General features: G+C 35.2%; 1 protein-coding gene across 1 annotated transcript in view; it reads left to right on the top strand.

Annotated features, from left to right (window-relative positions):
• The first annotated feature begins 2,644 nt into the window (after nucleotides 1-2,644).
• Nucleotides 2,645-26,164, top strand: part of LOC117326399 (glutamate receptor ionotropic, NMDA 3A-like) — a 59,346-nt gene continuing 35,826 nt past the window's right edge. Inside the window, exon 1 of the mRNA XM_033883146.1 lies at nucleotides 2,645-3,228. Within this exon, the coding sequence (XP_033739037.1) occupies nucleotides 2,645-3,228 (584 nt within the window). The remainder of the gene's footprint in view (nucleotides 3,229-26,164) is intronic.

The raw sequence follows: 26,164 nt of genomic DNA, 5'->3' as shown, positions 1-26,164 counted from the left end.
GTAAGGCTGGTGATTGGCTGAACAGTCTGGATGGTGACTTGTTTCCAGCCACTGAAGTACAACTGGTCTTAGAAACGATATATCATCTGTAGATCAGACACATCATTTTCTGTGTGCACCAAACGAGATAGTGTGTTCCTGCAATAATGGAAGCGGTTGGCTCTTATAACAAGAATATGAATACTTAAAAAAATATAAAAAGTAATATTCGCCAGAAGGGAGACCAATCTCGATTCTAAAATTGACGTTTAAATTTACAAAGAGGCTACACATTACAACATTTTATGAAATACAGAAAATAATACGTTAGCTTTGGAAATGTATGCGTTCGAGCTCTGGCAACGATACTGAGTAAATTAACAGAAGGCCTGGAGGAAATACAGATGCTACAAAACTGATAATTTTCTTTGCAGACAACCATTATTTTTCTGTTTTAAGATAAAAGAGGCAACTGAGTGTGACAAAATGATGATGATCAACTATAAAATTGTCTTGTCATGTTCTATAACTGCGTCTGTCCAGAGAGATTTACAGAAGAACTAACCACACCTTGTGTGAGCTGGCCGAACACTCCAGTAAATTGGCTCTCTCGTCTGGACGAAAACGCTATTTATCTGTGGTTATTTCATAGACTCCTCTGACGCAAATTCAAATCTATTGCACTAATTGTATGTTTGATTAATGGTCATTTGATAGTCTCCAGAAGACTGCAGTAGAACGTTTTCAATTCATTTATTTGATTTTTCTTCTATTTGATAAATGGATTTTAGAACAGGAGCGCCGGAGCACATAGGGATATGATTTTCTGTCAGTAGATTGATACATGGTCTCTGGACATAGGATTCCAAGGAACAACTAAAAGTGGATTGGTCTGGACAGTATCTAACAATTGAAATAAGAATATGACCCTTAATTACTTGCCAATCAATTGAAATTTAGGAAAAAATCTTTCTTTTATGAGAAAACGAATAATATAATATTAGGCACTACCAAGTACCCAATTTGACACAACATATGGCGTCGTATTATATACTTGTAGGAAACAATTGTAACTTTGATCAAATACCCTACCCTACCAATCCACTCCTCCACTTTATTTGGCGAACCGTGCGACAGATAAATCGGACGCCCCAGATTCGATTCCGATTTAAGCCGTGGGTTACTAATGAGCATTTTCTGCTGCATTGACGGTATTTTGGGAGAATGGAAAATGTTCGGCTTCGTAGACATAACTTACCAGTGGAATTGAGGATGGGCTTTTCCGGTAGGGAAGTATCTACACATGTAACCTAGACTGATTAAACCCGCGATTTCACAGTTATTGTTTACTGAACGTCCAAGGATATATTACAATGTACAATCCTTTTGGTATACGCACGCTTTAACATTAGATACATTAAATTACTGTCTGGAATGATTCTGTAATAAAACGTACGTTCTATCATAAGTGATCTTTGTCCAGTGCAGGCTGTGTAGATATCCCGTGCTCAAAGTATTCAAAGTGTAATGTAAACTGTTTTATTTAAGGAATTGAATTTATTTTTTCAACATTAATAAGGTCATACCAACATTGGCCTTCTAGACGTGTTTACCATGGTTCGCGTTACAGCATTGGCTCTCTGGACATATTTTCCTTGAATCACTAACGAGAATCCAGTTTTTGATGCTATTTTCATGTTGTAATCATCTGAAATACAATTGAGAAAGTGGGAAAAACAGACTCCAGAACTCCTTCTGCCGGTACAAAAATACCATGCTGTGTCTATGAAAAAATAAATCCCACTGGTTCGGAGTTACTGTGGCATCGCTTCATGTATTTAAATTACACACATAATCAATGTCTCTGATGTGATAGGCAGTCGTGATATCCTGTGTATTCTCTGATCTCACGTTGGAAGTGTCGGTGACGTGTACCATGTTATTGACAATTCTTTGTAATAATGTGAAGTGTTAGGGGAAGGTTACTGTGACGGATTGGGTAGCAAATAAAACTCGGTAATATTAATGCTTTCATGATTATTCACCGAATTTTGCGGTCAGGATCGTCCTCGAAGTATCTATGCATATGCACATAAATGGCGCCAAAGATTCGTGTTTAAATCAGTGATAATTCTACATAAATATTATGCAAACGTGATATAATATCGTAGGAATAAAACAATATGTAGAACGTAACAGACATGTCATTGGATCTTATATAAGAAACGACTACGGATTTCAATATCTAAGAAGGAAGTATAAGGAATAAAACTAAGAACATTTCTTTTGTGTAGTGCACCATCTCTATTGTTCTCCATACATTCATGAGCTCCAAATGCTGATTTAATATGCATTCTGTATATTATGTTAATGCACAATTGTAGTTAGAAGAAAATTGCGTAAATACATCTGTATAGAAATTACATAACGTGGATGTGGTGTAGTGGTAAGGGTTGCGGGTATTTCTGGCTTGGTGATTAACACAATGTGTCGTATGCAATATGTGGTGATGATCCGAAGGTTAAACATTTCAGTTTCCTGTCGAAATTGTACTCTGCTTGAAAAAGTGTTTAGAAATTACATATTTACATATGATATTGGTTATACCTAGATAACACATTCTCAGTACATGGTATGTTCTTCCTATTTACAGATACCTAGCTCAATGTATATCAAACTGGAGCCCTCCTGGAGGTACATGGCAAGGGGCCTCATCAAGTTCTTCCAGGCCAACTTCTGGTTTGAGTTTCTCTTGTATCTTGAGGATGACTTCCTGTTTGATGGATTTTATGATGAACTACATAGTATTACTGATGACGACAAATGGATTATCAGCGAGGAAATATTTTCAAAAAAGATGACAGACAAAGAGATGTACCGCAGTTTAAACACCTCTGTTAACAGACAGGATCGGATCATAGTGATTCACTCTAGTGTTGCCATGGCCAAAAGGATATTCAAAGTGGTTGGATCCGTTAATCTCTTCAAGGATGTACATATCGCTTGGTTCCTAACGGAGCGAGCGTATACTCGAAATAAAACGGTGCTACGGATTTACCCAGAGGGCAGTCTTGCCCTGCTCATGAATGACGCAGTGAATACTGTTGACCTTCTACAAGACGTCATATCATTGGTATCGACAGTATTTAGGGATTTGCCTTCGGAAGACAGGCAACTGTTTGAAAACGTCAAATACGACTGCGATAATTTGTCCGATATAAGTGTGTGTCTCGGGGAAAAGCTGTACAAGTAAGTATCCTCGGCATGTATTAGTATTTCTATTAAACGCACATAATTCGTGGTCGTATATAAGAATGACATAAGCGCAAAGAGTATAGTATAAATACAAGACAAAAACGGCATATCCAACCCAACTGAAATATTACCACTAGCATTCGAAATATCACCCCTTGCAATGACTTCATCCTGAGTACTTGCATCCTTTCGTCTTTAAATGTCACAATAATATAATATCTTTGTACGATATACTTCTAGTACTCTTCAGTTTACAATAATTTCAGAATAATAATGCTTATAGAGTATATTCGTCAGTTTACAATAACTTAAGTATAATAATGCTTATAGATGTATTCTTCAGTTCACAATAGTACATTGTAAAAGCATAATAATGCTTATAGAATATATTCTTCAGTTTACAATAACTTAAGTATAACCATGCTTATAGAATATAATCTCCAGTTAACTATGAGTTGTAGCAACAAGAAAGGAAAAGTAATGTGCGGATGGTTGAGGAAAGTCAAAACGAAATTGAATAATTTCTTTCTGCCTGCAAAAACATTCTGCTTTTTTTTTTATTGCAGGCCTAGAATATGAGTTGTTTTCAATAACATAATGATATACAGTATGTTTTGTGCAACAACATTACCAATATCTAATGAGCAGCTCTCGTATAATAAGTTAAAAGAAGTACAAATGTGTTTTAAATAAAAAAAATTTTCAATTGCCAGCTTCATACTAATTCTGTTTAAAAGTGTTCACATTGCTAGCAAATTATTTCGAATTGTTTTTTTCTAGTTATTTTGTAAACCTTCAATTTTTCCTTAATACTCAAAGTCTCATTTATGTTCGATATTGCTATCGACATTCCCATTTAGTTCTTATTTGTATAGATATAGTAATTAATTAGGTCTCTAATGTTAGAGCTGATTATAACCACTGAGATGGCGTTAAAAGTATGAAATCATTGTGGCGATTTTAATCGGATTTATGGTAGGACATTGTATTATTTATTGAACTGTGATGTAGAATATTACCAGCATTTATACCAACTAATCCCTTCTCTACAAATTCAACTTTCAGCAAATTCCTTGTGAAATAATCTTCTTACCTATTCACACGGAAACGCTTAAATGTCTTATTAGTCCAGTACTTAGAGCCAATAATTTTATATATTATCTTAATACCTTAGCTGATTTGTCAAAGGTCGCCAGGAACAGTTTCAGCATAATCATCTGGTAATGATGAGAACTGAGTGTACGTAAGAACACGATGGGGATCGAAGGCGCCTGGACATCTTTCTGTAGTGTTATCTAGAACTCGTGTTAAAAAGATACCATGGACACAACAGTTTATATAATGCTAATTAGAATACGATGGGCGGACAAAGGTTTCTATAGTGTTTTTTTTAGGACATAATGGGGACACAACAGTTTCTGTACCATTGATTAAAACGCTATAGACACATAACGGTTTCTGTACCATTGATTAAAACGCTATATACACATAACGGTTTCAGTACCATTGATTAAATTTATTAATTTTACCACAATGACGGGCGGATTATTGTTGCTGTAGTATTAATTTTACCACTATGATAGACACCTTTTGGTTTCTGCAGTATTAGTTTTACCACTATAATGGACACCTCATGGTTTCTGTAGTATTAATTTTACCACAATGACGGATAGATTATTGTTGCTGCAGTATTAATTTTACCACTGTGATGGACGTCTTTTGATTTCTGCAGTATTAATTTAACCACTATAATGGACACCTCATGGTTTCTGCAGTATTAATTCTACCACTGTGATGGACACCTCATGGTTTATATAGTATTAATTTTACCACTATGATGAAATATGGCTCTGTAGTATTAAATTTACCACTATGATGAAATATGGCTCTGTAGTATCAATATACCCCTATGATTAAATATGGCTCTGTAGTATTAATTTTACCACTATGAATGACGCCAAACATGCAGTCTAACTGCTGCAATTTTGATGTCCTTGAATACAATGTGTCCCTAGACGGGAGATACGTATGAATAACAGCTTCCTGGACCATATATCTCAATGTATTATACTACAAAGCATCGCACGTATATAATGTATAGATGGCAACATAGGCGATAATGATACTGCGATAACTTTCCAGTTATGACAATCCAATACAGTAGTCAGTATCTGGAAGGTTTCAATGTTTATATCAACATAGATTCTCCACACACGCTTCATTGCCCAAACGATCGACAAGCATCCGTTGTCTTTGCCCAAAGAACATGTTGAATTATGTACGTCCCTAGTTCTTTCTCTTTTGAACATTAACATATTGATTACATAATACGTCATCAGGCACGTGGATCCTCATATAGGACACAACAAAACAGCTGTTTGGGCTTTGTCATTCGAGTTGTGTAAAGTATACGGTATCAAACAAAGTAGCTTCATGATATGTCTTTATCGAGAGTGTAAGAAGTCACAAACGGCTATGTATATCTTATAGGGTGGTGGTAATTGCCTGTACATCGCCCTGTATCGCTTCCGGGATATATGACATTACGTATTGTTGAAGAGAGCGTTATGAATCACGATATCAGCCCATTTTCCTTTTCCTGGTACAGCGTAGTAGACACTGATGATTTCCCCTCCCATGATTAATTATTCCTCTTACTGCCTTGTGTGTCGTTTGTAAAATCCCATTTACACGGCCAGTTCCATATTTCATGCAACATTCTGTGTGTGTACTCCTGTTTGTATTATATCGTTATATATTTGGTGTACTCTCCTGTGTGTGTTATATCGTTATATACTCCCCTGTGTGTGTTATATCGTTATATATTTGGTATACTCTCCTGTGTGTGTTATATCGTTATATATTTGGTATACTCTCCTGTGTGTGTTATATCGTTATATATTTGGTATACTCTCCTGTGTGTGTTATATCGTTATATATTTGGTATACTCCCCTGTTTGTATTATATCGTTATATATTTGGTGTACTCCCCTGTGTGTGTTATATCGTTATATATTTGGTATAATCTCCTGTGTGTATTATATCGTTATATATTTGGTATACTCCCCTGTTTGTATTATATCGTTATATATTTGGTATACTCTCCTGTGTGTGTTATATCGTTATATATTTGGTATACTCCCCTGTTTGTATTATATCGTTATATATTTGGTGTACTCCCCTGTGTGTGTTATATCGTTATATATTTGGTATAATCTCCTGTGTGTATTATATCGTTATATATTTGGTATACTCCCCTGTGTGTGTTATATCGTTATATATTTGGTGTACTCTCTCTGTGTGTTTTATATCGTTATATATTTGGTATACTCCCCAGTGTGTGTTATATCGTTATATATTTGGTGTACTCTCCTGTGTGTGTTATATCGTTATATATTTGGTGTACTCCCCTGTGTGTGTTATATCGTTATATTTGGTACATCACCTGTTTATTATATATTGGTATACTCCCCTGTGTGTGTTATATCGTTATATATTTGGTATACTCCCCTGTGTGTGTTATATCGTTATATATTTGGTATACTCCCCAGTGTGTGTTATATCGTTATATATTTGGTGTACTCCCCAGTGTGTTTTATATCGTTATATATTTGGTATACTCCCCTGTGTGTGTTATATCGTTATATATTTGGTATACTCTCCTGTTTGTATTATATCGTTATATATTTGGTGTACTCCCCAGTGTGTGTTATATCGTTATATATTTGGTATACTCTCCTGTGTGTGTTATATCGTTATATATTTGGTGTTAATCCCCTGTGTGTGTTATATCGTTATCTATTTGGTATACTCCCCTGTGTGTGTTATATCGTTATATATTTGGTGTACTCCCCGGTGTGTGTTATATCGTTATATATTTGGTGTACTCCCCAGTGTGTGTTATATCGTTATATATTTGGTGTACTCCCCTGTGTGTGTTATATCGTTATCTATTTGGTGTACTCCCCTGTGTGTGTTATATCGTTATCTATTTGGTATACTCTCCTGTGTGTGTTATATCATTATATATTTGGTGTACTCCCCTGTGTGTGTTATATCGTTATATATTTGGTATACTCTCATGTGTGTGTTATATCGTTATATATTTGGTGTACTCTCCTGTGTGTGTTATATCGTTATATATTTGTTTTACTCCCCTGTGTGTGTTATATCGTTGTATATTTGGTGTACTCCCCTGTGTGTGTGATATCGTTATATATTTGGTGTACTCTCCTTTGTGTGTTATATCGTTATATATTTGATGTACTCCCCTGTGTGTGTTATATCGTTGTATATTTGGTATACTCCCCCGTGTGTGTTATATCGTTATATATTTGGTACACTGCTATATACGTTATATGGTGTATGCGGTATATCGGTATGTCCTTCGGTACAGTTCCTTTCGGTGTTTGCCATTTTGTTTGTATTTTATTAGCTACAGCGTCCTTTCGATGGTTGCTTAAAATCCTAAATGATAATGCAGTACATATATTTGTTAATAAAATCCAAAAAAAACCAGATATTTAAAATGCATCAGAATCGGTTCAATTTAATCAATGTAGTTTTATGATAGTTCCCGAAAATACCAATTAACTGTATTCAACAGGCCTTATACATGGGTTGCATACATGGTCCCTTAATATGTCACCTAGAGCCAAGCGAATGGATTCGTATCTTATTGCCACTCCTCTTTAAAATATCAAATCTTGACGATCTACTTTATTCAACCAAATATAAACACTGATATAGTCATCCTTCGGGCAAATATAACTCTTTATATCAATGATAATCAATAGCTGACATTACTCCATAAGCTATAGTGCATATTCGTGTAACAAAACAACTCAGAACACCGCCATCATAACAAAATTAGAATTGTAACTAAAAGTCAATTAAACGAGGTAGCAATATGAAGACAAATCTATATCAAAATGGAGATCCTGGAAAACGCACAACTAGAGTAAGGTGTAGAATCGATCATGAGATCAAGATATGAAATTCGAAGTGAGAGAGTGTGAGATATTCTAGGTTAGCGTTCTCTAACTGACAAGGTATATTAATTACCACGAAGTATTGCTACATTACGACATCCCCTGATATCCCATTCATCCGGAGTCGATCACCCAATGTTTGCTTATAATGCATTGGTTAAACCTGTGTTGATCAAATGATTCTATATTTAGCTGTCCGTGTGGGGAGTTGGAATTGTTCATACTGTCCCCTTTGTATGAGTTGTAAAACACTCAATTTCAGACATTTTTGTCTTACTAAATAAATGTGTTCATCCAAATGTCTCTCTTGACACTAACTTACATTTAAAATATGAGTTGTGCTTTCCTCCAAGTGAGGAGAACTATTATTGGTCTGAACCCAGACAAGGATATATAAAAGACATTAAAAGACGGTTGATGTTCCACGCTCGACAGTGGACTTGGTTTCTGACATACTCCGGTGTCAGTAAAATGGATCTAAAGAGATGGCATGAAAATGTGCCTTCGACATGAAATTCAGTGACAAATTAAAATGACACTGTCGCAACAGTTTCATTCTCACAGACACACAGTCCATAAAAAGGTGATTAACATATCTCAAGTTGAGAGTTAAACTGTACCGTATAGCTGTTGGGGAAAATCAAGACCCTACAAAAACGTTGATGTATAAAATGAGGGGAGATATAACCCATCAACTTTATCTATTTGTTGTACAGATACGGGATATATAGAGGTTACACAACGAGTGGTTGTTGGATATGGAATTTAATTCACACGCGTTTTTTTTTTAAAGTTACCAAAGATACGGGCTTTAGCAAGTGTCTTTTGTAACTTTTGAAAAATAACTAACGAGTGTGAATAAATTCCATATGCATAAATCACGAGTCTTGTGACACGTTTCTACCACAATGATATCGGCTTAAATCATAAGGGAACGTGGTCAAGTCTAAATTTGCGTATGTACATAAGGTGTACAAATGGCGGTCGAGACAGGGTGATGTGACGTCATTTGATTATTAATGCATGCCGTTGATAACCATTACAGTTCGGGTCAAAGTTCGAATTATTGACCAATTAAAATAGCGGAAGGTTATATTCCACTAGTCGAATGTGATATATATATATATATCCAACAGTTTGCACATTTATACAATGGCCTGAGAGTGGAATAACATAGAGTGTTGTGGTGGAAATGTTTGTATATTCCGTCACTATTCATAGGAACGGACATGGATGATAACGGCATTTGACGCCAAACAGCACAGCTGACCATTCAGATTTATCAAAGGCTAATATAGCACTGTGTTGATATACATTTCACCGTATTAAAATATCTATACGCATGTAAGTTATAGGAACAGTTCATAAAAAATGATAACAAATTCATGTAAACTTGTTGGACTTGAAATCCGATTGGTATTCATTGAACTTGGTCGTGTAGGTATATAGTACCTCGGCTGACAGACAAACAAATACTCTATATGCTAAGCATTTCTTATAAATACGGACAGAAAGAACCAAATACCTGCAATTTGTAAAGTATTACTAGATATTTCTGTCCATAAACAATATAAAATTATTACCTGTGCCCAATTTTCAAATGCAAATTAAAGTATTTCAATCTGGAATTCAAACATTGACTGAGGCATTAATAACTCGTTACCCTCTGTATCTTCCATAGCTTTATTTCTACAAAGAAAAGGGAGTTATGTTGCGTGGATGAAGCATACGACACCACAGAACAATAAATATCAGATGTCTACCCCGTTATACCATTTTAAATGATTCAGTGTACGGGTCACTTCCCCTCTAATCCTGTCAGAGATCGTCAGAACTCTCACATCCCACGACCTCCCCATTCAGAGGAGACTGTACTCGGGTATCGATTCCGCTATAATTGCCAACACAGACCCATTTGAGTGGCCTTAATCTAATAAGTTCTTCACGTGGATAAAATGGATACCCTCTCCATCGCAACACGCCAACCGGAAATAGACAAATTAAATTTGAAAAAAAAAAAATCTTTCCTGTCAAGATTGCTGTATTCTGAAGAACATCAAATACCTTACCGAAGTCTCTTGTGGAAGGGAATGTCTATATTATCCCATAAGTAACCATGCGTCTTGTTCTAATTAGGAACTAGCGGGGGAAATCCGGCCTTCTGAGAGGCACGTGTGACGTAGGAAATAACAATGTTACTGACGACACAGTAGTCACATGGTCACAGAGGGGAGTAATCCGTACGATATAATACCAACACATAAGTAATGACAATCGTACTAAATGCCATATATATATATAGTGTTGCACGGATGGCCCGGCTGATCTGGTGTGCTGTCATTAATGTCTGAAAGACTTATATGGTATGATGGCGTCCCAGGATCACTTTCGTTGTAACTGTAGCTACCGGAGTCATTGCCATTTTATTTCTCGGTAATTGTATAAGCTGCGAGGTTGTGCATTATTGCTATGTTGTTTTAGTGTTTACAATAAGGAACAGACAATTTCATATACTTCATATAACTATATGAGCAAACTTCATTTAACATGAACAGATAACTATGTATATATATAACATTAACAATAATTAAATCCCGCGTATTTACATATCAAATTATATTTGAAAGAAAATAAAAGTGCAAAACATATATGTGTATTAATAAAACAGATTAAAAAATAAGACTTAAACAAAAAAAAAAAAAAAAACGTGAGCAAAACATGATTCACAACAACAACCATAGAAACAAAAATAAAACAAAACCATGAACATTATATACATTACAAATTATCACAACAAAGGCATTATCATTTAAACAACCCAGACGGGTATCTATCTATTAGTTACCATTATGAATCATTCTACAACGTAAGCTCAAGCTCTCCCATTTCACATTCTCATACTAGCTGTTAAAGTGTGTTTTACCTTATATCGTTTAAATCTTTTAATGCTTAGTTCTGAGTTCCTTCAATGTTTTTTTTACTTCAGTAAGACAATGAAGAAACTTTCGAGTGAATATAATATATTCCTTCTCAGCTTTATACTAAACTACAATTAAATCGCTGAATAGTTATATATATGTCCAAATGTCCCTGACGTGTCACACTAACACTTGGTAGTAAAGGGACCCGATCCGAGGAGGATCAAGTTTGAAAAAAAAAAAAATCGAAGCTAAATCACTCAAGGCAACAAAATATAACAACGGTCGTAGCTAAATCAATCAAGGCAACAAAATATAACAACAGTCGTACCTAAATCTCTCAAGGCAACAAAATATAACAACAGTCGTAGCTAAATATCTAAAGGCAACAAAATATAACAACAGACGTAGTTAAATCACTCAAGGCAACAAAATATAACAACAGTCGTAGCTAAATCTCTCAAGGCAACAAAATATAACAACAGACGTGGCTAAATCCCTCAAGGCAACAAAATATAACAACAGACGTAGCTAAATCACTCAAGGCAGCAAAATATAACAACAGTCGTAGCTAAATCTCTCAAGGCAACAAAATATAACAACAGTCGTAGCTAAATCTCTCAAGGCAAAAAAATATAACAACAATCGTAGCTAAATCTCTCAAGGTAACAAAATATAGCAACAGTCGTAGTTAAATCACTCAAGGCAACGAAATAGAACACCAATCGTAGTTAAATCACTCAAGGCAACAACATATAACAACAGTCGTAGTTAAATCACTCAAGGCAACAAAATATAACAACAGTCGTAGCTAAATCTCTCAAGGCAACAAAATATAACAACAGTCGAAGCTAAATCACTCAAGGCAACAATATGTAACAGACGTCGCTAAATCTCCCAAGGCAACAAAATATAACAACAGTCGAAGCTAAATCAATCAAGGCAACAATATGTAACAGACGTCGCTAAATCCCTCAAGGCAACAAAATATAACATCAGTCGTAGCTAAATCACTCAAGGCAACAAAATATAACAACAGTCGTAGCTAAATCGCTCAAGGAAACAAAATATAACAACAGACGTAGTTTAATCACGCAAGGCAACAAAATATAACAACAGTCGTAGCTAAATCACTCAAAGGAAACAAAATATAACAACAGACGTAGCTTAATCACTCAAGGCAACAAAATATAACAACAGTCGTAGCTAAATCTCTCAAGGCAACAAAATATAACAACAGTCGTACCTAAATCTCTCAAGGCAACAAAATATAATAACAGTGGTAGCTAAATATCTCAAGGCAACAAAATATAACAACAGACGTAGTTAAATCACTCAAGGCAACAAAATATAACAACAGTCGTAGCTAAATCTCTCAAGGCAACAAAATATAACAACAGTCGTAGCTAAATCACTCAAGGCAACAAAATAAAACAACAGTCGTAGCTAAATCACTCAAGGCAACAAAATAAAACAACAGTCGTAGCTAAATCTCTCAAGGCAACAAAATATAACAACAGACGTAGCTAAATCTCTCAAGGCAACACAATATAACAACAGACGTGGCTTAATCCCTCAAGGCAACAAAATATAACAACAATCGTAGCTAAATCACTCAAGGCAACAAAATAAAACAACAGTCGTAGCTAAATCTCTCAAGGAAAAAAAATATAACAACAATCGTAGCTAAATCTCTCAAGGCAACAAAATATAACAACAGACGTGGCTAAATCCCTCAAGGCAACAAAATATAACAACAGTCGTAGCCAAATCACTCAAGGCAACGAAATAAAACAACAATCGTAGCTAAATCTCTCAAGGCAACAAAATATAAGAACAGACGTGGCTAAATCCCTCAAGGCAACAAAATATAACAACAGACGTAGCTAAATCTCTCAAGGCAACAAAATATAACAACAGTCGTGGCTAAATCTCTCAAGGCAACAAAATATAACAACAGTCGTAGCTAAATCTCTCAAGGCGAAAAAATATAACAACAATCGTAGCTAAATCTCTCAAGGCAACAAAATATAGCAACAGTCGTAGTTAAATCACTCAAGGCAACAAAATAGAACAACAATCGTAGCTAAATCTCTCAAGGCAACAAAATATAGCAACAGTCGTAGTTAAATCACTCAAGGCAACAACATATAACAACAGTCGTAGCTAAATCTCTCAAGGCAACAAAATATAACAACAGACGTAGTTAAATCACTCAAGGCAACAAAATATAACAACAGTCGTAGCTAAATCTCTCAAGGCAACAAAATATAACAACAGACGTGGCTAAATCCCTCAAGGCAACAAAATATAACAACAGACGTAGCTAAATCACTCAAGGCAGCAAAATATAACAACAGTCGTAGCTAAATCTCTCAAGGCAACAAAATATAACAACAGTCGTAGCTAAATCTCTCAAGGCAAAAAAATATAACAACAATCGTAGCTAAATCTCTCAAGGCAACAAAATATAGCAACAGTCGTAGTTAAATCACTCAAGGCAACAAAATATAACAACAGTCGTACCTAAATCTCTCAAGGCAACAAAATAGAACAACAATCGTAGCTAAATCTCTCAATGCAACAAAATATAGCAACAGTCGTAGTTAAATCACTCAAGGCAACAAAATAGAACAACAATCGTAGTTAAATCACTCAAGGCAACAAAATATAACAACAGTCGTAGTTAAATCACTCAAGGCAACAAAATATAACAACAGTCGTAGCTAAATCTCTCAAGGCAACAAAATATAACAACAGTCGAAGCTAAATCACTCAAGGCAACAATATGTAATAGACGTCGCTAAATCTCCCAAGGCAACAAAATATAACAACAGTCGAAGCTAAATCAATCAAGGCAACAATATGTAACAGACGTCGCTAAATCCCTCAAGGCAACAAAATATAACATCAGTCGTAGCTAAATCACTCAAGGCAACAAAATATAACAACAGTCGTAGCTAAATCGCTCAAGGAAACAAAATATAACAACAGACGTAGTTTAATCACGCAAGGCAACAAAATATAACAACAGTCGTAGCTAAATCACTCAAAGGAAACAAAATATAACAACAGACGTAGCTTAATCACTCAAGGCAACAAAATATAACAACAGTCGTAGCTAAATCTCTCAAGGCAACAAAATATAACAACAGTCGTACCTAAATCTCTCAAGGCAACAAAATATAATAACAGTGGTAGCTAAATATCTCAAGGCAACAAAATATTACAACAGACGTAGTTAAATCACTCAAGGCAACAAAATATAACAACAGTCGTAGCTAAATCTCTCAAGGCAACAAAATATAACAACAGTCGTAGCTAAATCACTCAAGGCAACAAAATAAAACAACAGTCGTAGCTAAATCACTCAAGGCAACAAAATAAAACAACAGTCGTAGCTAAATCTCTCAAGGCAACAAAATATAACAACAGACGTAGCTAAATCTCTCAAGGCAACACAATATAACAACAGACGTGGCTTAATCCCTCAAGGCAACAAAATATAACAACAATCGTAGCTAAATCACTCAAGACAACAAAATAAAACAACAGTCGTAGCTAAATCTCTCAAGGCAAAAAAATATAACAACAATCGTAGCTAAATCTCTCAAGGCAACAAAATATAACAACAGACGTGGCTAAATCCCTCAAGGCAACAAAATATAACAACAGTCGTAGCTAAATCACTCAAGGCAACGAAATAAAACAACAATCGTAGCTAAATCTCTCAAGGCAACAAAATATAAGAACAGACGTGGCTAAATCCCTCAAGGCAACAAAATATAACAACAAACGTAGCTAAATCTCTCAAGGCAACAAAATATAACAACAGTCGTGGCTAAATCTCTCAAGGCAACAAAATATAACAACAGTCGTAGCTAAATCTCTCAAGGCGAAAAAATATAACAACAATCGTAGCTAAATCTCTCAAGGCAACAAAATATAGCAACAGTCGTAGTTAAATCACTCAAGGCAACAAAATATAACAACAGTCGTACCTAAATCTCTCAAGGCAACAAAATAGAACAACAATCGTAGCTAAATCTCTCAAGGCAACAAAATATAGCAACAGTCGTAGTTAAATCACTCAAGGCAACAACATATAACAACAGTCGTAGCTAAATCTCTCAAGGCAACAAAATATAACAACAGACGTAGTTAAATCACTCAAGGCAACAAAATATAACAACAGTCGTAGTTAAATCACTCAAGGCAACAAAATATAACAACAGTCGAAGCTAAATCACTCAAGGCAACAATATGTAACAGACGTCGCTAAATCTCCTAAGGCAACAAAATATAACAACAGTCGAAGCTAAATCAATCAAGGCAACAATATGTAACAACAGTCGAAGCTAAATCAATCAAGGCAACAATATGTAACAGACGTCGCTAAATCCCTCAAGGCAACAAAATATAACAACAGACGTGGCTAAATCACTCAAGGCAACAAAATATAACAACAGTCGTAGCTAAATCTCTCAAGGAAACAAAATATAACAACAGACGTAGTTAAATCTCTCAAGGCAACAAAATATAACAAAAGTCGTAGCTAAATCACTCAAGGCAACAAAATAAAACAACAGTCGTAGCTAAATCACTCAAGGCAACAAAATAAAACAACAGTCGTAGCTAAATCTCTCAAGGCAGCAAAATATAACAACAGTCGTAGCTAAATCTCTCAAGGCAACAAAATATAACAACAGACGTAGCTAAATCTCTCAAGGCAACACAATATAACAACAGACGTGGCTAAATCCCTCAAGGCAACAAAATATAACAACAATCGTAGCTAAATCTCTCAAGGCAACAAAATATAACAACAGACGTGGCTAAAGCCCTCAAGGCAACAAAATATAACAACAGACGTAGCTAAATCTCTCAAGGCAACAAAATATAAGAACAGACGTGGCTAAATCCCTCAAGGCAACAAAAAATAACAACAGACGTAGCTAAATCTCTCAAGGCAACAAAATATAACAACAGTCGTAGCTAAATCTCTCAAGGCAACAAAATATAACAACAATCGTAGCTAAATCTCTCAAGGCAACAAAATATAGCAACAGTCGTAGTTAAATCACTCAAGGCAACAAAATATAACAACAGTCGTAGCTAAATCTCTCAAGGAAACAAAATATAACAACAGACGTAGTTAAATCACGCAAGGCAACAAAATATAACAACAATCGTAGCTAAATCTCTCAAGGAAACAAAATATAACAACAGACGTAGTTAAATCACTCAAGGCAACAAAATATAACAACAATCGTAGCTAAATCTCTCACGGCAACAAAATATAGCAACAGTCGTAGTTAAATCACTCAAGGCAACAAAATATAACAACAGTCGTAGCTAAATCTCTCAAGGAAACAAAATATAACAACAGATGTAGTTAAATCACGCAAGGCCACAATATGTAACAACAGTCGTAGCTAAATCACTCAAAGGAAACAAAATATAACAACAATCGTAGCTAAATCTCTCAATGCAACAAAATATAACAACAGTCGTAGCTAAATCACTCAAGGCAACAAAATATAACAACAGACGTAGCTAAATATCTCAAGGCAACAAAATATAACAACAGACGTAGTTAAATCACTCAAAGTAAACAAAATATAACAACAGTCGTAGCTAAATCACTCAAGGCAACAAAATATAACAACAGTCGAAGCTAAATCACTCAAGGCAACAATATGTAACAGTCTTGGCTAAATCTCTCAAGGCAACAAAATATTACAACAATCGTAGCTAAATCTCCCAAGGCAATAAAATATAAAAAAAACACAGTCGTACCTAAATATCTCGAGGCAATAAAATGTAACAGTCGTACCAAAATATCTCAAGGAAACAAAATATAATAACGGTCGTGCCTAATTCTCTCAAGGAAACAAAATGTAACAGTCGTACCAAAATATCTCAAGGAAACAAAATATAATAACGGTCGTGCCTAATTCTCTCAAGGCAACACCATCAACGAATATCCTACAATTTCCTTGTTTTGTTTTTTTTGACATTGTGATATTACCCTTTTTTAAATGTCTGAACAACATGTAAAAGGGTAGAATATATTTGTAGATCCAGTTCATGCCAAATAATTTGTTTTGGTGTATTCTGAACATCCTGAGCTAATACCCCTCCCTCATTAGATAACAGTACATTTTTTTTTATTGTTGTGGCAGTTATTTTAGGAAAAAAAAATATTTTGATGACATTTTCTACGATGAATAAAATATATCCTGTCCATTTGTCAATCAGGATATCTGTTGTGGAAGCAACACGCATGCATACGTAGCAATGACATAGTTCCATTGATATAGACCCAATGGGAGATAGGATAATGTCAAATAAACGAGACTTTAGCTCGCCTGGTATGCTATTGACATGGGCATTCCTTGAGTGGAGATATCACAGCAAATATTATTCAAGGATGAAGCAGTAAGCAAAATTATTCATAACAAAAACCCCAATGAATTATACAATGAAAAGCTCCGTTGGTATATAATATCTTACATTATGATATATTCACGATTGTTTCTGCGGACTACATCCGATCACAAAGCTTGTTGCGGACTGGATTCAAATTAGATTACTTCTTCACTTTTTATGGAAACTATTTTAAATTACATTATTTGTTACGGACTAGATTCCAATCACATTGTTTCTTACGGACTTCATTACAATCACATTGTTTCTTTCGGACAACATTCCAATCACATTGTTTCTAACGGACTACATTCCAATCACATTGTTTCTTACGGACTACATTACAATCACATTGTTTCTAACGGACTACATTCCAATCACATTGTTTCTAACGGACTACATTCCAATCACATTGTTTCTTTCGGACAACATTCCAATCACATTGTTTCTTTCGGACAACATTCCAATCACATTGTTTCTTTCGGACAACATTCCAATCACATTGTTTCTTTCGGACAACATTCCAATCACATTGTTTCTAACGGACTACATTACAATCACATTGTTTCTTTCGGACAACATTCCAATCACATTGTTTCTTTCGGACAACATTCCAATCACATTGTTTCTAACGGACTACATTCCAATCACATTGTTTCTAACGGACTACATTACAATCACATTGTTTCTTTCGGACAACATTACAATCACATTGTTTCTTTCGGACAACATTCCAATCACATTGTTTCTAACGGACTACATTCCAATCACATTGTTTCTTTCGGACAACATTCCAATCACATTGTTTCTTTCGGACAACATTCCAATCACATTGTTTCTTTCGGACAACATTCCAATCACATTGTTTCTTTCGGACAACATTCCAATCACATTGTTTCTAACGGACTACATTCCAATCACATTGTTTCTTTCGGACAACATTCCAATCACATTGTTTCTTTCGGACAACATTCCAATCACATTGTTTCTTTCGGACAACATTCCAATCACATTGTTTCTTTCGGACAACATTCCAATCACATTGTTTCTAACGGACTACATTACAATCACATTGTTTCTTTCGGACAACATTCCAATCACATTGTTTCTTTCGGACAACATTCCAATCACATTGTTTCTAACGGACTACATTCCAATCACATTGTTTCTTACGGACTACATTACAATCACATTGTTTCTAACGGACTACATTCCAATCACATTGTTTCTAACGGACTACATTCCAATCACATTGTTTCTAACGGACTACATTCCAATAACATTGTTTCTTACGGACTACATTACAATCACATTGTTTCTTACGGACTACATTCCAATCACATTGTTTCTTACGGACTACATTCCAATCACATTGTTTTTAACGGACTACATTCCAATCACATTGTTTCTTACGAACTTTCTTCCAATCACATTCCTTCTTATGAAATAGGTTAGGTTTCACAACCACTTACGATTTGTTACTGTTTTGAAGTATACGAAAAAATTAACCAAACACTGGCTAGTTCCGTGAACATCGATATAATCATTATGTAAGAATTACTCGTAAAAGATTTTGGCTTGGTACTACTCGGCAAGCCACGTGATGACCAGACTTACTTTTAAACTCGGGTTGAAATAATCAGATCCCCGGAACATTCCTTTGATTCAAAATGAGGAATTGTTTGATCTGTACGATATAGTTGATCCGGCGAATCCATTATTAAGCGTACATAGAGCAGGATTTGTTTTATTTCAAATTTATTATATAAGGGAATTCAAGGATTGCCGCATTTGATAGAAAAAAAAACAAAAAAACAATCTGCATATGAATCGACATTTGGTAGGCAAATACATGTTTTATCTAAGAGGACTGCTATCATAGGTATACAGTTACTATACAGAGTTGAATATTATTGTCACATCTGGTGGTTTGTTTTTAAAACTATATATTGTTTATGTGCGCAGCTGTTGTCAGTAAAGCAAAATATGTGGCAACGGTATTGATGTCAGCAATTTTGACCGACGAAAAATTGTTTACTGCAAAGTACCGTATACTGTAAATAGCAATTAAAACAACAACTGACTATTTACATTAATCCTTAATGAATATTTACCCATACAAAAGCATAATTTCATGAAATCCTTAATTGTTTTCTTTATGATAAAATCTTTGAAGATGCTACAGTGCCGACAGCCTATACACTGCCAGTCACAAAAATGCATAAAAGTGCACAAAAGTGTACTTACGGCATACAAGCTGTAAAATAAACAAAAACAAATGAAAATATTGTCCTGGTAATGATATTGTATAACACCTAAGATCATAATCTCTTCAGATTGATCTGTCATGTTGGCCTTAGATTGGCGACGAGTCGATATTCGTGACGGCTAAATGGTAGTGTGAGTACAGTGTAATGAATTCGAATCCAAAACTTTATAATAAAAGTATTTTCTTTGGTGTGCTGTTTATGTGTGCATTTTTTGTTTGTAGCTATTTGTTGTTTTTCTTCCTCTTTAATTTATACTTGAATACATGCGATTTGTTACCGTTTCCACTTGTGACATTAATTCCGATATGAACCAATTAACACATTCTCATTATAAGATACGATTTACACCATACATCATTGTAAGGTAAGATAAGATTTATATGGTTGTCAGATAAGATCTACATCATTGTAAGATAAGATTTACATCAAAGTAAGGTAAGATTTACATCAAAGTAAGGTAAGATTTACATCAAAGTAAGGTAAGATTTACATTATTGTAAGATACGATACATATCAATGTAAGATAATATTCACATTATGAATCAATAGAAGGTAAGATTCACATCATTGTAAGATAAGATCAACATCATTGTAAGATAAGATTAAAATCATTGTAAGGTTATATTCACATCATTATAAGAAAAGATTGACAATATTTTATAAGATCTACATTTTTGCAAGATAAGGTTTACATCATTTTAAGGTATGATTTACATCATTGTAAGAATAGATTAACATCATTTTATGGTAAGATTCACATCATTACAAGAAATGGTTTATATTATTTTAAGGTATGATTTACATCATTGTATGATAAGATTTACATCATTTTATGGTAAGATTCACATCATTACAAGAAGGGTTAACACAATTTTAAGGTATGATTTACATCATGGTAAGGTAAGATTAGCATCATTTTATGGTAAGATTTACATCATTGTATTGTTAGATGTGTATAAGTGTAAGCTTAAGTTTTACATCATTGTAAGGTAAGAATTAAATATGTGAATGAGAACATAAATTATTTACCATATCGGTGACAAACGCACGTGTCACTGAACAATAATCTCTCTCTTAATTGTTCAGCTGCCTGTGCGTCATTTAAAAATATCAGAATGTAGTATCCATATATGTCCGTGATGCTTTTTAATGATAACTAAGACAATAAAATAGTTCTCCATTGTGTATTAAATTTTCAGAGTTGAGAGTCATTTTACGGTTTGTTATTCGTAGAATTTATTAAAGCACCCTTACATAAGAATTATTTGCAGTAACTTACCCAATCATTTGAACACTATGTTATTGTATCTAAATAAAGACAAAAACCAAAATTAAAACAACATTTCGGTCAGCATAGATACTCGCTATATGTTTGTATGTTAAGATGGAGCATGACGTACATATATGACAACTGCCTTATGCTTTACGAATTACAAAGATATAATTAACTAGAATGTAAGTAGCTTCGTTAAGTGCTACAAATAAAACGCAAAAAAAAAACCCCTCAATTATTTGAGTCAATTCCGGTCTATCAGGGAAGTCGTTTCCATCTTTCTTTGACATAAAATTCACATTGGAATCGCCAAGTTTTAAACTCACCATTGAAGACTATAAAGATATTGACAGATTTCGTAATCGTGTCGCAATCAATTTGAACATGCACGTTAAACAATCTATCTTCCATTCATAAAGGCTTTATTAATGTTAGCCGCGGATAAAAAGCAGCAAGAACCAATCAGTCAATGTCAAGATTCATCAACCTGTGACTTTCATAGTAATGTAAGAAATACCAGTAAAATTCAAATATTCCATAGTTATTTTGCATGTTATTAATGCTACTACAATTCCGGTTGGATTATTGTTATTGTGAATAAACTACAGGAAAACAACCTTCGGATGGGAACATTAAGTATTGCCCATACCCTTTCCTCGCAGTAATGGGAATCGCGGAACCGTTCAGGGCAATAGCTAATCGCAGCAGATAAAAACAAAATTCTGACAAATTGTTTTGAAATAAAATACTTTATTTGATTACTGGCCTTGTTAAAACAATCATGATACTTCCGCGACACAATCTGTGAGGACATGCGCGGCATTCTGACTCCGTTATGTTAGCATGGTGCAGTGGTGGGCTATTACCATGCTCAGTTTAACAAAGCTTCATTATTATTTGATCAAAATCCTGAACACGTACAGAAGGCTTAGTCTGACTAACAGAAGATGTCCGCATTCTAATGTCATTCTTGATATTTCTGTTTATAATCCGTCTTCTAGTGACGTAGAGCATCTGAAATGTAGTCCCACAGGGCATGGGCTCCCATCAATTACTGTGCGACTGCCAAATGAATGAGTTTTGAACTGTATTTGTGTATTGTCCATCTCAACAAATGTTACCCCAACTTACTATCACACAGTGCATATGTGTTTGTTATTTTCAAATATGTTAAAGACAAATTGTGACAATTACACCGTTTGAAACACCCCTACCTAGCCTATCGGAAAGAACAATGCAAGATAATTACCCAGCCATTGTGTTCGTACTACGAAAGGTACGGGAGATGATGGCGGTCATTATACAGTAAATGAATATTGATAAAATATTTTCTCTAGACATATTCCTATAGGACAGTTAGTGTTTCTATTTGCTTTAAGTATTTCCAACTGATTATGTGCTAAAAAGCAATTCCCCCAATTTGTTATGCGTATTTACAAAACATATATCTCGTCGCCACTGTAAACAGGCCACATCTGACCAGTGACCACCATTTATGATCAATACATATTGACATGCTTTTCCCTCTGGTAAAACAAATTTACAAATACATTGGCATTTGCCACCAGGAAATGACCCCAGTGTAGATGTATTAACGGTCGGCGTTGATGTCTGTTTCCATAAAATAGAATATCTTGGCGTGGCCAAAGCTATTAGCTTCTGTTATCTGTCGGAATATAGTCCCAGAATCCTGTCCTTGTTATTGCCGAACTAACACGATCTCTATAGATGTACTTTTTCTAATGACTAATGATTGATGTCGAACATACTGAGTAAACAAATCCTGGTGTAGCACAACAGAGATATAACCCGTTTTCATTTAAATCAACATTGAGTGTCAATTCTTAAAACAATGCATCGGTCCCTGGTGTCGTTCAAAACCAATTATAGCGTCTGTTCTGATATACTATGTAAATGTTGGCTCTATCGGTGATTGACCTAGTATATCTCAATCCGTCTTTCTCAGTAACAAGTCAATGAAGACACCAAAGCCACAGAGGAACCTTTCCCACATATTACCGAAAACTGATATTTGACTGATAGATTCAAAACTAAAAAAACAACAGAAAAGTTGAATTGCATTTAGTACGCAATGTGATGCAGATTGGTAACCGCATTGGACGGCGGGATTCCAGTATGAATATCAATATAAAGAACGTTATAATGCGTATTGCTTTGAGATTTCAAAAGGTAGAAAAAAAGACGTTGTTCGTGATACTTCCAGGGAAAAGATTATTCTGTGTTTAATTGGAAAGTTTAAATGTATTGCGCATTACAAGCGGTGTGCTGACAACTGCATACAAAAAGATGCATTGGAATTGAATATATTCTCGTTGATTAATGGACCGAAGAGGCTGAACACCGACTTTTGTACAACACGGGATTTCAATACAGCTTCGCATGTTAAATCTGGGAGCGGGGATATAAACATGGAAGCAAATGGCCACGAGACGATTCTATTAAGTGTTATAGCTATGGAAGTGTCTGATTCATGATTTAATACCACGTGAAATGTCCGTAAGAATATTAAAAGAAAACAAACGTCCATGTGTGTACTGTATATCTCATGTCATTATAAATAGTAGTTTAACGTCCTAAGGTCCTATCCGGTCATTGTAAATAGTAGTTTGGCGTCCTAAGGTTCTGTCATGTCATTGTAAATAGTAGTTTGACGTCCAAAGGTCCTACCATGTCATTGTAAATAGCAGTTCAACGTCCTAAGGTCCTACCATGTCATTGTAAATAGTAGTTTGACGTCCTAAGGTTCTGTCATGTCATTGTAAATAGCAGTTCAACGTCCTAAGGTCCTACCATGTCATTGTAAATAATAGTTTGGCGTCCTAAGGTCTACCATGTCATTGTAAATAGAAGTTAGGCGTCCTAAGGTCTGTCATGTCATTGTAAATAGTAGTTCGGCGTCCTAAGGTCCTACCATGTCATTGTAAATAGTAGTTTGACGTCCTAAGGTTCTGTCCGGTCATTGTAAATAGTAGTTTGACGTCCTAAGGTCCTACCATGTCATTGTAAATAGTAGTTTGACGTCCTAAGGTTCTGTCATGTCATTGTAAATAGTAGTTTGGCGTCCTAAGGTCCTGTCCGGTCATTGTAAATAGTAGTTTGACGTCCTAAGGTTCTGTCATGTCATTGTAAATAGTAGGTCGGCGTCCTAAGGTCCTACCATGTCATTGTAAATAGTAGTTTGGCGTCCTAAGGTCTGTCATGTCATTGTAAATAGTAGTTTGACGTCCTAAGGTCCTACCATGTCATTGTAAATAGTAGTTTGGCGTCCTAAGGTCTGTCATGTCATTGTAAATAGTAGTTTGGCGTCCTAAGGTCTGTCATGTCATTGTAAATAGTAGTTTGGGGTCCTAAGGTCTGTCATGTCATTGTAAATAGTAGTTTGGCGTCCTAAGGTCTGTCATGTCATTGTAAATAGTAGTTTGACGTCCTAAGGTCTGTCATGTCATTGTAAATAGTAATTTGGCGTCCTAAGGTCCTGTCCGGTCATTGTAAATAGTAGTTAGGCGTCCTAAGGTATGTCCTGTCATTGTAAATAGTAGTTTGACGTCCTAAGGTCCTACCATGTCATTGTAAACAGTAGTTTGACGTATAATCATATAATGGTAGGTGATGTTCTGTTAAGTTTTGTATTTTTATAATTAATGTTCGCAATGTATATGTCATGTATTGTATTTGCTTGTAAACAATCACATATTTTCACTAAACAAGTATTCTTAACGATATTCTTTCTGACGCACCAGCATGCGAACAGTTTTGTTTTACTTATTACATCTAAATTTTGTAAATGTAGCATGCAATACGATAAAAACAAAAACAAATTTTTTTTTATAAAGGATTGTGAGTTTTTACCATCTGTGACAAATACAATATTGTCTTTGTGTGGGATCGCGGATGTACATGGCAATAAGGAAGTGCGATTAACGGGATCGAGCCTCTCGTATCGTTACTGAATTATTTCTAATCTTCATTTTTCGTTGAGTAGTAATTGTACACTCAGGATGGAAGAAAGACTGACTGTGTGAGAACACCTCGATCTAGTGAATTAATAATGTTTGCTATCGTTCTCAGATTTGGTGTGGCGATGTTGCGTGTGGTCTAGAGTACATGAATTTGTGAAATCGGTTGTAACACGCTGATTGATGTTTTCATGATTTCGGTGTTTGTTTTAGTGTTCAATTTCATTCTAACCAATTCAATGCTATTAAACCAACCCACAGTGGTATCACTCAACACTTAAAAGTGCTTTCTAAATTAAATTGAAAAATAAATTGAAAAAATATACTGGTCGAGGAATATTAAAATGCACAGCAATTGTTAAACCATCAGCTATTGTAGAATGTAATGGGTTACATACACGGTACGGAGGTGGTCTGGCTATTGATCCCCCAGACTATACACTAGATATACAGAACAGCTTAGACAGCAAAGTAGGAGGAATGCTAACTTTTTCTTCAAACAAATTGCTATCTGTAAAATTGAGATGAAACACTTAAAGATGTCGTCGTTAATTTACCGTACCGAGCTAAACCATCGGCATACAGTAGGTATTCACCGGCACACAGAAACGATAAGGGATATTTACAGTCTTCAACAGATTGGTATTGATCCAACTAAGAAAATGTCACATAATGGATGGGTTTATATTTAGACAATGTTTATTTGTTTTACCTCTCCACACCTGTAACCCCTCTCCAAACCTGTACCCCCCTCTCCACACCTGTAACCCCCCTCCACATCTGTAACCCCTCTCCACACCTGTAACTCCTCCCCACACATGTAAACCCTCTCCATACCTGTAACTCCTCCCCACACATGTAAACCCTCTCCACACCTGTACCCCCTCTCCATACCTGTACCCCCTCTCTACACCTGTAACCCATCTCCACACCTGTAACCCCCCTCCACACCTGTAGCCCCTCTCCACACCTGTAACCCGCTGATATTTTGTATATAAAGCATTTAACGTCGCTAATATACCCAAGAAAACTAGACATGCATCACCAGCCTAACAGAAATAAATGTATACGT

This window comes from Pecten maximus, chromosome 4 (assembly GCF_902652985.1).
Source record: "Pecten maximus chromosome 4, xPecMax1.1, whole genome shotgun sequence".
Lineage (NCBI taxonomy): Eukaryota > Metazoa > Mollusca > Bivalvia > Pectinida > Pectinidae > Pecten > Pecten maximus.
The sequence above is the reverse complement of the archived record's forward strand: the minus strand, read 5'-3'. Positions and strand labels throughout refer to the sequence as shown.